This window comes from Telmatherina bonti (genome assembly GCF_933228915.1).
Source record: "Telmatherina bonti genome assembly, chromosome: 4".
In the NCBI taxonomy this organism is placed as follows: Eukaryota; Metazoa; Chordata; class Actinopteri; order Atheriniformes; family Telmatherinidae; genus Telmatherina; species Telmatherina bonti.
Genome location: NC_136622.1, coordinates 27,455,007 through 27,469,057, shown reverse-complemented (window position 1 = coordinate 27,469,057; position 14,051 = coordinate 27,455,007). Strand labels below are relative to the sequence as shown.

Sequence of the window (14,051 nt, the reverse complement as noted above, 5' to 3'; positions counted from 1 at the left end):
TCTTTCAGCTGAACTTAAAGAATTATGTTTGTGTAAGAGCTGGAGGAAGAGTGCTTGTTATGAGTAGTGTGTCCCACTGATTCTGATTACACTCAGGGCTATAAGTGGAGCTCTGAGCTTTGCAGTGGTTAGGGATTAAGCTTTTACAGATGCAAATAAGTTGGATTGCTCTAGAAATTTCATTTGTAGTCCGTCCACTCTGAACGGTTGAAATCACAAACCACTTCTTTGCCTTCCCTCGCACTCTCTCATCTTATTCTAATACAGCACTGATGCGTATGGCAGTAATGATGGGTTTTATTTAGCCATGGTTATGACCTCTAACGCTGAAAATACGTTTCAGTTATATATTCTATATTTCTGGAGTTTTCTCCTGTAATGCTTTGTGTGCACGTTAATGTATAAGAGGACTCTCTGGCTGTGTTTTAATTCCATCTCTGCTAACACCTCGCTCTCTCCATGTCCCTAATCCGGCCAGACTATTAAAAGGTGCAGCACCTCCTTGGGGGGCTGCACAGAACATCTTACTTCCACAGGCTCCATTGCTCCTTCCACCTTTTTCTCCCCCATTTCCACCTCCGCCGCACCACTTGACTCTCACTTCTAAGAGGCACAGACTGTTTTATCAAGGTCTCAGAGGAAGAAAAGGCATCACCTACAGCAGCCATGAATGGCACGGAAGGACCCAACTTTTATGTCCCCATGTCTAACAGGACTGGGTTGGTGCGCAGCCCGTTTGAGTACCCTCAGTATTACCTGGCTGAGCCCTGGAAGTACTCTCTCCTGGCTGCATACATGCTGTTCCTCATCATCACTGCTTTCCCCATTAACTTCCTGACCCTCTATGTCACTGTCAAGCACAAAAAACTGAGAAACCCTCTGAACTATGTGCTGCTCAACCTGGCAGTGGCCGACCTTTTTATGGTGGTTGGAGGCTTCACAGTCACTCTCTACACGGCCCTGCATGGATATTTCAGCCTCGGTGTCGCAGGTTGCAATGTCGAAGGATTCTTTGCCACCTTAGGAGGTAAGAGAGACAATCTGTCATTAGTGAAACTGTTCATGTATGTTTCATGTGGATTTGGATCAGAGTGGATTTATGCAAAGACGTCTTATAAAACGAGCGATATCAGGTAATGATCGTGCATTTGTGTTGTGAATTATCACTCTGTTTTATATCTCAGGAGAGATTGCTTTGTGGTCCCTGGTGGTTTTGGCAATTGAGCGCTACGTTGTGGTCTGCAAGCCAATGACCAACTTCCGTTTTGGGGAAAAACACGCCATCGCTGGCCTTGGCTTCTCCTGGATCATGGCTCTGACCTGTGCTGCTCCCCCTCTGCTAGGATGGTCCCGGTACTGTTCTTCACTGTCTTTAACTGTGTTTGCTTTGTTTCAAGAGTACAGAAATATTGTTCTGATTATTTTCAGCATTTTTCTTTCACATAAAGCAGACATGTAGAGCTACTTTTTTTTCTTTTCTTTTTTTCTTTTTTTTTTTTTTTAAATAAAAGTGTTGATGGAAGTTTTGAGGTCATTGCTGTATGTGGATGCAGGTACATCCCGGAGGGAATGCAGTGTTCCTGCGGGATTGACTACTACACTCCCAAACCTGAGATCAACAACACCTCATTTGTCATCTATATGTTTGTCCTCCACTTCTGTATCCCCCTCTTCATCATTTTCTTCTGCTACAGTCGCCTGCTCTGCACTGTGCGAGCGGTAGGAACATCACTGTCAGTCCAGTATTAATAATAAGGATGTGATATATTGTTTATCTCTGTAGAGAAATGCTTTCTTTCTTTTCAATCCAAAAGGAAGGTAGAGTAGCAGTGTCTCTGGAGATGTGAGGGATTAAGTGGCTCAAGGACACTTCAGGAGGTTAGATTATTGCCAACATGGCAGCTTACACCCAGGTCCTCTGGCTAAAGGGCAGCTTGCTCACTGTGTCATCCAATGCCCTTGTTACAGAAAAAACAACATCAAGAATATATTAGCTTTTACAATATCAAAAATGTGTATAAAGTCAAGATTATTGCGGTAAAAAAATGCGAAAGCATAAAACAAAAAAAAAAAAAAGTGAATAATAGTTGATGTGAATAATAATCTGACTATCTCCTTCTCAGAACTTTAATGATTCATATTTATAGTCTCCGCTGCTCTTTTACACTTTATGGTTTTGCTTCCCTAAGTGCTTTTTAAGCAAGAAAGCTGTCGAGCTCAAACTCAAAGAAATAATAAATGATTAGTGGATGAGTAGAGAGATGCATTTAGCAGTAACAGGTCCAGATATTTCCCTTAAGTCTCACTAACTGGACTACAGTTACTGATTTGCATTTATTTGCATACAGAAGCAGCAGATACTGCTGTGAGCTGGACAAGTTTTAAGATACACAGATAACCTGACTGAAGTCACACCTTAGTAAGACAATGTTAAATCTTTGTGATGAGAAGTTAAACTAAATTGTATTAGATTATTTATAAGCCCCATATGTTTGGGGAAAGAAAGTAATGTTTATAGAGGTCACCAGTAATGAACCTGTTTACAAAAATAGGCAAACTTTCTATTTTAAAGGTGCAGGGTTTAACAAAATCAAAGACCAATGACAGAACATTTGTTTGTATATTTTTAAAACTGTGTTTTTATTGGTATTTAATATCTTTTCTAGAATAACTATATGTTTTATTCAGCCAGAATCAGCCATTTATATCTTCTTGCTGTACGTCCACATACATGGCAGCTGCCATATTTGTACCAACATTTTACTATGGTGTTTCTAAATGGACAAACAGCTATGCGTGTGAAATGAAAACACTTTAAAACTGTGGTACCAGATTTGTTTGAAAGGTTCTGAAACACAGTTTGGAATAAGAAAAAACCTCTAATGGTACATAAAAGAAGACAAAAACGCATGCAGTCATCGCTGTACCTGACACTGCTGCATCCAACCACAGAAGAAAACATATTTACATCTGGAATAGTTTTAGCCACTGATGGTCACCGTCCAGTCACAGCCGTCCTTTGAAGGTCATTTTCATGTCCACTTTTACCACTAGATGGAAGTAATTCTCACGCACTGTACCTTTAAATCTGACAAATCTTGGTCAATTCTTTGTTTTTAATGGTCAAATAATTGTAATTTTGAGATTAGGCAAGTAAATCATATTAGAAGGAAGAAGCATGCAGAAAGTTAATAACTCTTATGTCACAATTATTTGCTTTTTTTGGTCACTGCTATTTATCAAAACAGTTACAGGATCAGTGTAAGTTAACCAAACAAACTATAAATCAGTTTTTTTCTCCTTCTGTTAATTGAAACAATTTTTGCTGACTATTGAAATGAAGATATTTACGTTGCTGTGTTCAGTCACAGCTGTGTGACTCCTCAGACAAGTTTTTCATTATTTTCAATCTTCTTTTGCTTCTTTGATTGTTCTGGTTTTAAACTTGTCTGACTACCAAATGTCCATAAGCAGTAGAGTACTATACATAAAGGATCATGTTTATCTGTAACTAGCTGTGCAAACTAGCAACTATTTTCTACAACAACACAAAAGGCAGTTATGTTCACAACTTCCACCATCTCAAAGTTACTGCGTAACAGATTTAAATCCTTGCAGCAGCTTGGAGACATAATATGAAAGATTAGAACATTTATGAAAGAGACAGATTTTTTAAAAAAATTCTTTCCATATTAACCTGAGCAGATATTATTAAATAAATGCACAATTGAGTCTTTTGTAGACTTTGTGAACACTTCAAGTCAAAAATTTGGACACACTTACCCATTAAATCTGATGGGTAGATGTAGACCTATTGTATAAACTGCTTTTGTCTGTGTTTAGGCTGCAGCCCAGCAGCAGGAGTCTGAAACTACCCAGAGAGCAGAAAAAGAAGTGACACGCATGGTTATTGTCATGGTTATCGCCTTCCTGGTGTGCTGGGTGCCCTATGCTACAGTAGCTTGGTACATCTTCGCCAATCAGGGAATTGAGTTTGGACCGGTGTTCATGTCAGCTCCGGCTTTCTTCGCCAAGAGTGCCGCTCTGTACAACCCAGTCATCTACATTCTGCTCAACAGACAGGTATGTCAAAAAAATACCCTGGCTCGGCTTTCAATTGAGTATCACTGATGAGAGCATCAATGGAGGTTTAATGTAACGCAACTAAGTTATTTAAACTAGCGTGGTTGCTAAGTACAACATTGCAAAGTTGCACTCATTTACATTTAATGAAAACTCTAGGGCCCATTTAGTGGCCACTATTATTGTGTTTACTTTGATATTCTCATGCAACCGCTGTTTGTCTCATTTAACATGGTGAAAATAAGAATTTATGACTGTAAAAAAAGCCTGGTTAAAGGTAAATCGGCAACTTCTGATTTCATCGCTTAACTTTTCACGTTAGCTTAAATGACACTGAAAACTTTTACTGAGGTAAATTTTTGATTAAGTCTTATGTTTTTGTTTTAAAACGGCAGTACTTGTATAATCCAAGTGCTTCATTGGTTCTATCATGGGTTCTTCTTTATGGCGTCCAGTTTAGAAACTGCATGATCACCACGGTGTGCTGTGGAAAGAACCCATTTGGAGACGATGAGGCGGCTGGTGCTGTCTCCAAAACCCAGACTTCATCCGTCTCCTCCAGCCAGGTGGCCCCTGCTTGACCCCTCACTCCCTTTCTGTCTACTCCATCTGTCCCCACTCACCCAGGGACCCATCACCGCCAAGCCGCAATACGTTCTATTGGCCAATCCTCTTGACTTACCTCTCCAATTGTCCTCATTGCAGTTGGCACTGCAGCAACTTCAGTGGGACCGACTTAATCAAGACCCAGCGTGTGTATTTCCAGTCCATTTAATCATGGAAAGTGTTCAGCTGGTCTCACAGATTTTTAACCCAGCATCATAAGGTTGTCATCTTGGTGACGGTCCAACTGAACACCTTCCAAGCTCCTCACTCCCAAAAAAAAACACACACCTTCTGATCATTGCCTGATTTCATCCTCATCAACTCTTGTTTAAGTAAGTGTTGCAGCTAAATCTCCCCAAATCAGGCGCTTTAGTTTTTTTTCTTAGTGAGGCATTTCTTTAGATATGTCAGATGAGTATTCAGTGCATCAGATTTTTCCTCTTGTCTGGTCTGTGTGGTGACAAAGCTGAGGTCGTAAGCTTCCCTTCTGTCTGAAATGTGAGTGTAAGCAAGTGGAACTAAAAGGAGCCGCTTGTAGAAAGATGGTGCCTCCTGCAAGAGGCTGGTTGAGTGTATATATGTGTGTATATGTATGTGTTTGTAGTTGGTAGATGTTTATGTATCTGAACAGATACCAGAATGTTTGTGTGAATTAAGGAAGTATGAAGTCTTTTGTTTGTTGTGCAAGAGCTAGAATTTGTGGAAGTTGTTTTGTGCTCTGCAATAAAAACAAAGCCGAATGCACGACTTTTCCATTACTTTTTTTTTTTTTTTTCAATAAAAATATTTACAAGGGTTTCCGAGAAGTTCCAGATGCCAGTTTGTGGGTTTTTGAGAGGATGGCCAGACCCTAATGGTTGTCAAATGCTGTAATGCATTTAGGAACAAAGCACTTTAACAGTTAGAACAATAAATATCATTAGTAGACACTTTAAAATCCTAAATACTGTCATTTATTTCACAAACAAATCATTTGGCATCACAATTACAGTCTCTCAGATTATATTGAGCTTTTTTTTTAATCCTTAAATGCAAATTTCCCTCTTTAAATTGATCAGAAAGGATCCAACATGATAATCATTCATTCACAAGCACACTGATTAACACTTCTATATTGATGCAGTTCTTCCCAGTGAACTACATTAAACATCTGATCTAATAATTTGGAGTATTTGTCTATATTCTCCTCTACTTTCTTTATCAGTCTTTGTCGTCAACCTACAAAGCACATTGGGACATTTTGTTCAAAGCACCAATGGGAGTCAGCCGCCCTTCTTTACCAACCCCACCTGAGAACACTGCAGGCTTTAGGAAATGGGAAAAGTCCTATTAATCCTGATGAACAGGACACTTGAAAGCATTATAACACATCTATAAATATTGCTATAGACATTATATTACAATACAGTGCATCATTGGCTCGTTCCCTTCAAAAAAGGGTTCAGTGCGTTAAAACTGCCTCCAGGGCTTACTGCAGGTCCCAGTAACTGTGAAGACATCCAGGAAAAACTCTGAGCTCCTACAACTTCCTTGTAAAGCGTAGCTGAGCCAGACTGGAATTGTGTTCGTGTCTTGGGGAAAGATTTGACATGATGCTTGAGAGGCAGGTTTAAATCCTTTGCTCTGCCAGTATTCTCCCTAGTAACAGTCTGCAAGAAAGACACTCGTGAACAAGAACCCCTTAGCGACATTCCCAAGTAGCCGCGTAGGAGGGGAGGAAGGCAGCCGGCAGCTTAGGAGAAAGAGATGGCGAGCAGAAGAGATGGGCAGCTTCAAGCTTCACTGCAGCACTCATAGATGTTGTCCTCAACAAGAGCAATGACCTGTTCGAATTTGTGGTGCAGCTGAGTGCGACGTGCTGTGGGGTTAGCCTCCAGAGCGTTCACCACCTGACCAGGGGAGATAGAGAAGAAAAAAACACAGCAAAGATGACTTTCAGCAGCTGTCAAGCATTCATGCATCCATCTATCTATCTAGAGAGGGAGGGAGGATATAAGCCACCTGCCTGGACATACAAAGTCGAAAGACAGAAAGGGAAAGCAGCAGAAGGAACGAGTGAAGTGCTTCAGCCTCCTCTCTTGCCTTCACGCATGCCTCCAACACTACAAAAGCTTTTGCTCTTCACATATTTACAAAACCCACATCTGCTCTGTTTTTCATGCCCAATAGTTGTCACAGTGTCAGTGGGATTTATGGGCTCTTAGAAGCAATGTGCTACCAGGCAGAGCGAACTGAGCTGGGGTGAGAGAATAGGCAATCAGGGGCCATTCACAGAGCTGTGTGAATCAGAGTCTAAGCCCCTGGCCCCCGTCAGTACAGTAGCATGACAGAGGAAAGCAGCTAAACAGTATTATCGTGAGGGTGCTCCATTAAGGCACAGTCACCACTGACTAAGCCTCTCTAGAGAATAGTCACAGTAGTGAGGAAGCACGGGGGTGGACAGGAGGAGCTTGAAGAGGGCTAGTTCAAAGCAAAACAGGAGATTTGAAGCAGCAACTTAACAGTGTCATTAAGCAGATAGGGGTGTTGGATGAGGAGAAGGTAAACAGCACGCTGTTTGCTTAAACTGAAAGGCATCTGTGGGCTGGAAAGAGATGTCTGAACAACACGGTATAGTGGCTGCTGCTTGGATGATGGCCCACATCTGATTGTTTCTGATTTTAAAGCCTTTGAAAACCTGTTTTTCTTTAACAAAAGAAAAAAAAACACAACTATTTCCAGCACATATTTAACAAGGCCATTTAGTGACAGGTTGCAAGTTTGTTTACTGTGCGTTTCATCTGTCAGCAGTGCTGTGATATGCCACGCTGATACGTCACGCTCCAATAGCCATCTGCGAAACCTTACACACCAAGTGGGCTTGACTGAGGTGTTGAGGCTGCCAAAACGGGCCAGTCTGAACATTCAGACGTGTCTAATCTACAGCTTAAATCACAAAACACAGAGAACGGCAGTGTAATATCTCACCTGGTTTCTGTATCTCTTGGCGTATTTGTAGATTTCTGTCAAGGCCAAGTTGGTGTTAAATTCATTTCTGTACTTCTGCAGGAAAGACATCGAAATGTTAGATAAGATCAAATTCCAACATTAGACTGAAGAATGTAATTACAGGCCTTGGCAGAGCCAGATGAGAAACACACGAGACTCTTTTCCACTCTTGACTTACTCTTGACTCCTCAGCCAGGTGAGCATTCATCTCCTGCTCGCTCAGAGGGGCCATTTCCTGGATCTGCTGGTAGTAGCACTGGACTCTCTTCTTATACTCTGGGATCTCCTTGGCATACAAAAGTTTGTTGGTAGGGGAGTCCTGAAAAAACACAAACATTTCAGCTTAATTGAGCCGCATGGTTAAGCTTTGGAGACTTGACACAATGAAAAAGAGCATGAATGAAAACAAAGATCTCCTCGCTTAAGGGCTCTAGGTACTTGGACTGTAGTTCAATGCTACTTTGAACTTCCTTCCTGTCAGTGTTACACAGAAATGGTAGGCTTTTATATTGCATTATGGAAGTTTTCTCCTTCTGGCTGAACAGAATAATTGCATTATAGGAGAGACATGATCACCAAGAACATTTTGCACTGATTTACAGTGATCCTTTCCTCTGAGGGAATAAGTGGACCCAAACTGTACTAGCAAAATGCTCCTGATTGCATCATTGTAGGCTCAGTGTGGCCAAAGACTCTAGCTTTTCCCTTTAATTTGTCACCCTCAGATTATATCTACAAAACACATGATCTGCCTCCAAAGCTTGATGCATGCTGAAGATTAAGCTGTACGGCATTAAATAAAAGTCCCAACCTTCATTCACCTTCAGATGTGACAAGAAAATTCTGCTTACATATTTATACCCCGCAAAGGAAGCTATGGGTGGAGTTTTATTTTAAGTCTGAAACAGTTTCAACATCACTGTACTTGACCAATGAGCTTTCTTCTCCGAGGTCCTCAAGGCCATCATTTTCTGCTTGCTGAGCTTTAAATATCACCACGATCCAGTCACTCTGTCTCTCAGACGCACTACTGGGCAACCCACCTTCATGCAATCAACTCCTGAATGACCTCAGACACAAAACTGACATTTTCCATCAACCTCATGCTGGCTTTATCCGACCACCATCAACATCTTAACTCGGAGAATATCGTGTCTTTTTTTTTTTGGCCTTTACTTGACGAAGACACTTCACACTGATGAGTCTAATCACTACACGCTACTCTCTGTAGCCTCCCCAATAGAAATTCTGAGAAACTTCAACTTAACTCTCTATAAATAATAACATAACACTCTCAGCATACAAATGATGAGAATTATTATTCTGCGTTGCATCTAACCCTAATCTTAACCCTATCGATTTTCTGGTCTACAGTTTTTGTACATATCACAATTTCAGGCTAGTCTGTGCTATAAGTCTCTAATCACTCATTTCTCTTGCAAAAAAAGAAGCTCTTTAGTCGTCTCCGGCGCTCCTATAAGTAGCTGTTAAACTAAACTGGACATAATTTATCAATGACTCAATCAAAATCAGCAAAAAGTAAGACAATGGAGGGAGGGAACAGTTTCCTCTCCACTGCAGGAGTCTTGGACAGTCAGTGCCAGAGAACATTCCAGTCTAAACAACTCTCCCCGCAGTCACTTCGGCCTCTCACACTGGTGCTTATTCAAGCAGGAAGAAAAGCAGCGGGGCTAAAAGGCTGTGGGCATATTCCAGTTTTAGTAGTGACTACTGTTGTGGGCTTTGTGTGGTGTAAGTGTGTGTGTGTGTGTGTGGGGAGAGAGAAAAGGACAGAGGGAAAGTGGGACAGGGAAACAGAGGGCATAAAAGAGACTGGCAGCTACAGCTTTCAGCAGTGGTAGAGGTGCTTACAACGCACCTTAATATTTGTCATGTGTCATGAGTTATTTGTGTCACCTTTTGTGCGTATTAAATGTGCTGAGGAACTAAGAGGCTACAGCCACAGTTGCTCTTCATGATGGGGAACCCTCTCCCTTCCTGTCCGCAAGGTTACTTCCTGCTGTTCCCCCATCTGCCTGGTAACCCACCCCTCCTGTGACCTGGTGGCCCTAAATACTCTGCATCTTGCCAGATAACACTGTTTCTGTGGATACCACGAGCAACGCTTAGCTTCCTACCTCCTGTTGCCCCCTGCTGAGCTCTTACTAATCCAGATTTCATACCCTTCCCCTTCACCATATTTTCCTGTGGCCATCATCCCACATGCACATACACAAGCACAAATAAGCGACCATAAACACTCAAAATGGAGAGGAGAGCCATGCCTCTCTCCTTGACCCGTGCACAGCCACATCCTTGATCCAGGAGACTCCACAATGCAGGCACAGCCAGATGCGACTTGATAATGAGGATGCTGCAGACACACTCCATCTCATCTCTGAAGGTTTTATGTGTCTTTGCACCCATGGACATGCATTTTCCTGCGTGTGCATGGGAATATCGCTGCTATGAGCACACTGGATTTTATTTTGGCACTGAAGTGAAGTATATAAATCAGAGCGTTTCTCGGTGAAAAGGGGCATTATATGATGAGTTCTCAGCTCCCTCCAGGGAGGAAGCCAGTCAGAAAGAGACAGGAAGCAGAGCGTGCTCAGGGTCACAGTGTCTGAAGGATGAGACAGATTTGTGAGCAGTGGGGACACTGACATGCTAGCACACACACATAGAAAAGCAGATAGGAAGACAGAAAAATGTACACACACTATAGATACACACAAACCTATGCGCAACACAAAAAGAGATCCCTGGTGCTCGTGACCTTGGACCAGCCAAACGGGCTGAAATAACATGAGGAGAGGTAGATGGAGCTGACAGTCTGAAGGCTTAGGGATGAGGATTCACAGGGGGACTCGAGGTGTGTGTGCATGCCTGTGTGTGCGAGAGGGGGAGTGTCTGAAGGCTAAATACATACAGCAGACTGATACATAAATGTGATTGACGGGTGCAGAACAATAAATAAAAGGTTTTAAAATGTGGAGATGAAGAAAGCAGCAGGGAAGAGTGACTCCATCCCTCACAAGGTGAGTGTTTTATATTTCTGCATCACATTTCAGACACACTAACTTGAAAGCCCATCCTAAACTACTGTCCATGAATTCCTTAAAACAAAGATCTTACAGTGGCCAAAGGCTTATTATGGATTTGGTGGCTTTTTATGTGCATGTTACAGTACTCTGAAGACTGACAGGTTGATCCAGGATCAGGTGGTCCTGGTTATTTTAATCATGTTTGTTCTAATTTGCAAACTCACTTGTGAATTTGATCAGTACAGCTGATGACTTTGAGACGAGTGCATGCTTTCATCTTCACTGACAACAGGTTTTACAGTGCTGGAAACTAAGACCAACAACGTTGTGATTGAAGGAATTAAATTGACACTGACAATGTTTGTCTCAGAGAAACAAGAGATATATGAATGAATCAAACAGAATGATTCATTCATCTGTGAATGAATCATTCTGTTTGGCTGAGGGTAAAAAAGCAAAAAAAATAAAAATAAAAATAAAATAAAATATATATATATATATATATATATTAAAACAAAATAGGTGGAGTAATAAGGAGGGTTTACTCACCCACCCCTTATTTCTATTGACTAAACCTGCTCAATAAGAGGTCTGATGCTGCAGTTATGATGCTGCAAAAACCAACACATCTCCAAAAAACAAAGAAATCCACACCCATGATATCCTCAATGATTTAATCAGGCTAAAATACATGTTTTCACCCAAACTAAATCAGCGAATGAGACTTGGAACTGTCTTTGGCAGCCAGTGAGTTCAGTTTCCTGATCTGGATCTAAGCTAAAATTAGTACCAGTTTCCTTTGCACTGTGTTTTTTTTTTTTTTTACTAATGTTAACTAACAAATATTACACAGACGGTATGTGGATATGGTGAATGTCAGGGTGAGTGTGTTCCCTGGGTTCCGCTGGGCTCGCTGTGACAGCCTCTTTATCAGTGGAGATTTGACAAAGAACTTTTGGAATGCATGAAGGAGTCAAAGTAACACCCAGAGGTTGAAGAGGCACACACAACTACAGAAAGGACAAGACTGATTTGGATTGTTCTACAAAAGTATATCACACAGAATATGTTTAGAAGAACAAGGTGAGGTTGAAATCAAGAAGCACTTACTGTATTTTCATATGTTGTTTCTATATATTGCAATCGAACCTCACCAGAGTTCACTTGGAAACTAATTGAGGCCCATTTTCTCATTGGATGCTGATCCATTTGTATAGATTGGAAGAGAGCATTCACATTTCTTCAAACAATCCGCGCAAACGTATCAATAACACCAGGGTTTGTTTTCATAAAGATAAATATGTTGAGTGTGAACAACCCCATATCTTAAACTGTCTTGAAAGCAGCTTGGTTGATAGGTGAGAAGTTCTGTTTTTGTTGATGTTGCTGTTCCTGGTGAAATGGCGAAACTGCTAATAGCAACTCAGGAAACAGCTGAGAGTGAAAGAGAGAGAGCGAGAGCGATGAACCTACCTTGCCTAGCTGCAGGTCAGAAATGGAGCAGGCATCGATGAAGGCCTGAGCGATGACAGATAGACAGGCATCCATGTGATCCGTCTTATCAATGTCAAACACAAACTGAGGGTTCTTCAGGATGTTCACCCAGAAACGCAGTGGTAAACTGCAGAGACAGGCAGAGATAAGCTTTAAAAAGACATTTGCACAGTGAGGCAGACCAAAGGGGACTTAAAAAAACAGCATTTAGTTGCATACCTATTGGTTTTCCAGATGTGCAGGGTGTCTGGGTCTGTGATGCCCCGTTTGTCAGCCTGCTCCTCGAGGAAGTCAAAAAAGTATTTGACAGCTAGAGGTGGGCGGTCCGGAGGGATGCTGAGGATGGCCTGAAAGAGGTCATCTAGAAACTTCTGAAGAGTTCCCTGCGGAGTAACAGAGTATGCACAGTATTCAGACACACGGGGTCCCTGAGGGTGTTACAAACCATGAAAACACGGCAATGAACAGTGACGTGTTTTGACTTCTTATGGCAGCGTGAGCAACACGATCGGCCTCTTGTTTTCAGCTCACCTTTGTGGACAGCAGGCGCGTCAGATAGATTTCAGGCAGGACTTTCTTGCGGTGGCTGTGCCTGTGTGACTTTTTGGTCTCTATTAACTCATCATGAGGTAGGACCTGAAAAAACCAAGGGTCAAATTTCAGACACACAGGTTGAAGCAATGAACCACAGCATGAGTAGCTAAGTGAATGCACTCCTGTGTTCACTGCATGAGCTGTCGTAGGGGAACTTTCTGCTTCTTGCATTAGACACATGATCCAGACTTCACGTCAGGGTATTTTGAAGTGCAGGATAATAAACAGAATTAAGGAAGTGATGGGAGTTGGGAAATTTGTTCTTTGCAGTTGCTGTGAACTGGATCATGACTCTGACTTGCTCCTACAGGCCTCAACAGAGGACGAGGAAAAGAAAGAAGCAAATTCCACCTCCTCTGCTCCAAAACTGTCTGCTAAAACTAACTATTCACCCGGCAAATTGTATTCCCAGGAACTCATTATTGTAAAGTCAAAGGGCCCATATCTTAGCTGACGTTTATGAAAGACCTTAAGCTGCATTAGCGCTGTCATGTCTCCTCAGCAGCTTTCCTCTCACCCCCCCCCCCCCCCCCCCCCCCCCCCCACCCCACCCCACCTCACCCCAATTCTCTGTCGTCAGACTCGCTCCGGGCTGACTAACAATAGAATATAGGAAGAGCTCTATTAATAAACTCAGACATCGTGTATAGAACAATTTTGATTACTTATAAGGAGATACTCACCAAGTGAACATACTTCTCTGTATCCAAATCTTTGACTAAAAGGGAGACAAAAAAAACCCACAAAACCAAAACAATCAGTGAGGTGGAGACATCAGCGAATTCGAGGAGACAGGAGGAGGAAGCACAGAGGAGTGTGACAGATACGAATGAGAAAAAAAAAAGATTGACAGGAGAGCAAGGGAGATAGAGTGCAAGAGGAGAAAGTGATTAGGGTGGACTGTGGGCCTGAAGGGGAGGGCAGCTGTCTGAGAGAATGAAAGAGAAAGATTACGAGTGCGAGAAGAGAGAAAAGAGAGAGATTAGGGGAGACAGACACAGAGTCTCTGACTGGTTGTGGAGCTGCTGTAATGAGATGGTAATGCTTGGCCAACGCTGGGAATAAAAACATTAAAGCTAGCTGGTTTATATATAGATCTAAACACAAACATACTCATACAAATGCATGAACAGATATGAGCACAAGGACAAATGTAGATTCATGTTCAAACAAAGCTTGAATACTGGCTCGCAGACAAATATAGCAAATTACTGCGCGCACAACGGCTAAAACAAAGAC

General features: G+C 41.9%; 2 protein-coding genes across 2 annotated transcripts in view; one reads left to right on the top strand and one right to left on the bottom strand.

The window, feature by feature from the left end:
* Positions 1-666: 666 nt before the first annotated feature.
* On the top strand, positions 667-4,664 carry exorh (extra-ocular rhodopsin; the record flags this gene model as incomplete). The annotated part of the gene is made up of 5 exons (XM_079238920.1): positions 667-1,027; positions 1,185-1,353; positions 1,554-1,719; positions 3,844-4,083; positions 4,539-4,664. 5 exons carry the CDS (start codon positions 667-669, stop codon positions 4,662-4,664), a joined length of 1,062 nt encoding a protein of 353 aa, XP_079095046.1.
* Positions 4,665-5,670: 1,006 nt separating this feature from the next.
* plxnd1 (plexin D1) overlaps positions 5,671-14,051 on the bottom strand; it is a 71,870-nt gene continuing 63,489 nt past the window's right edge. The window contains exons 30-36 of the mRNA XM_079238906.1: positions 13,496-13,530; positions 12,750-12,854; positions 12,438-12,601; positions 12,198-12,345; positions 7,856-7,996; positions 7,657-7,731; positions 5,671-6,578 (exon numbers count right to left, since the gene is read on the bottom strand). Coding sequence (XP_079095032.1) covers positions 6,462-6,578; positions 7,657-7,731; positions 7,856-7,996; positions 12,198-12,345; positions 12,438-12,601; positions 12,750-12,854; positions 13,496-13,530 — 785 coding nt within the window. The 3' untranslated portion in view covers positions 5,671-6,461. The remainder of the gene's footprint in view (positions 6,579-7,656; positions 7,732-7,855; positions 7,997-12,197; positions 12,346-12,437; positions 12,602-12,749; positions 12,855-13,495; positions 13,531-14,051) is intronic.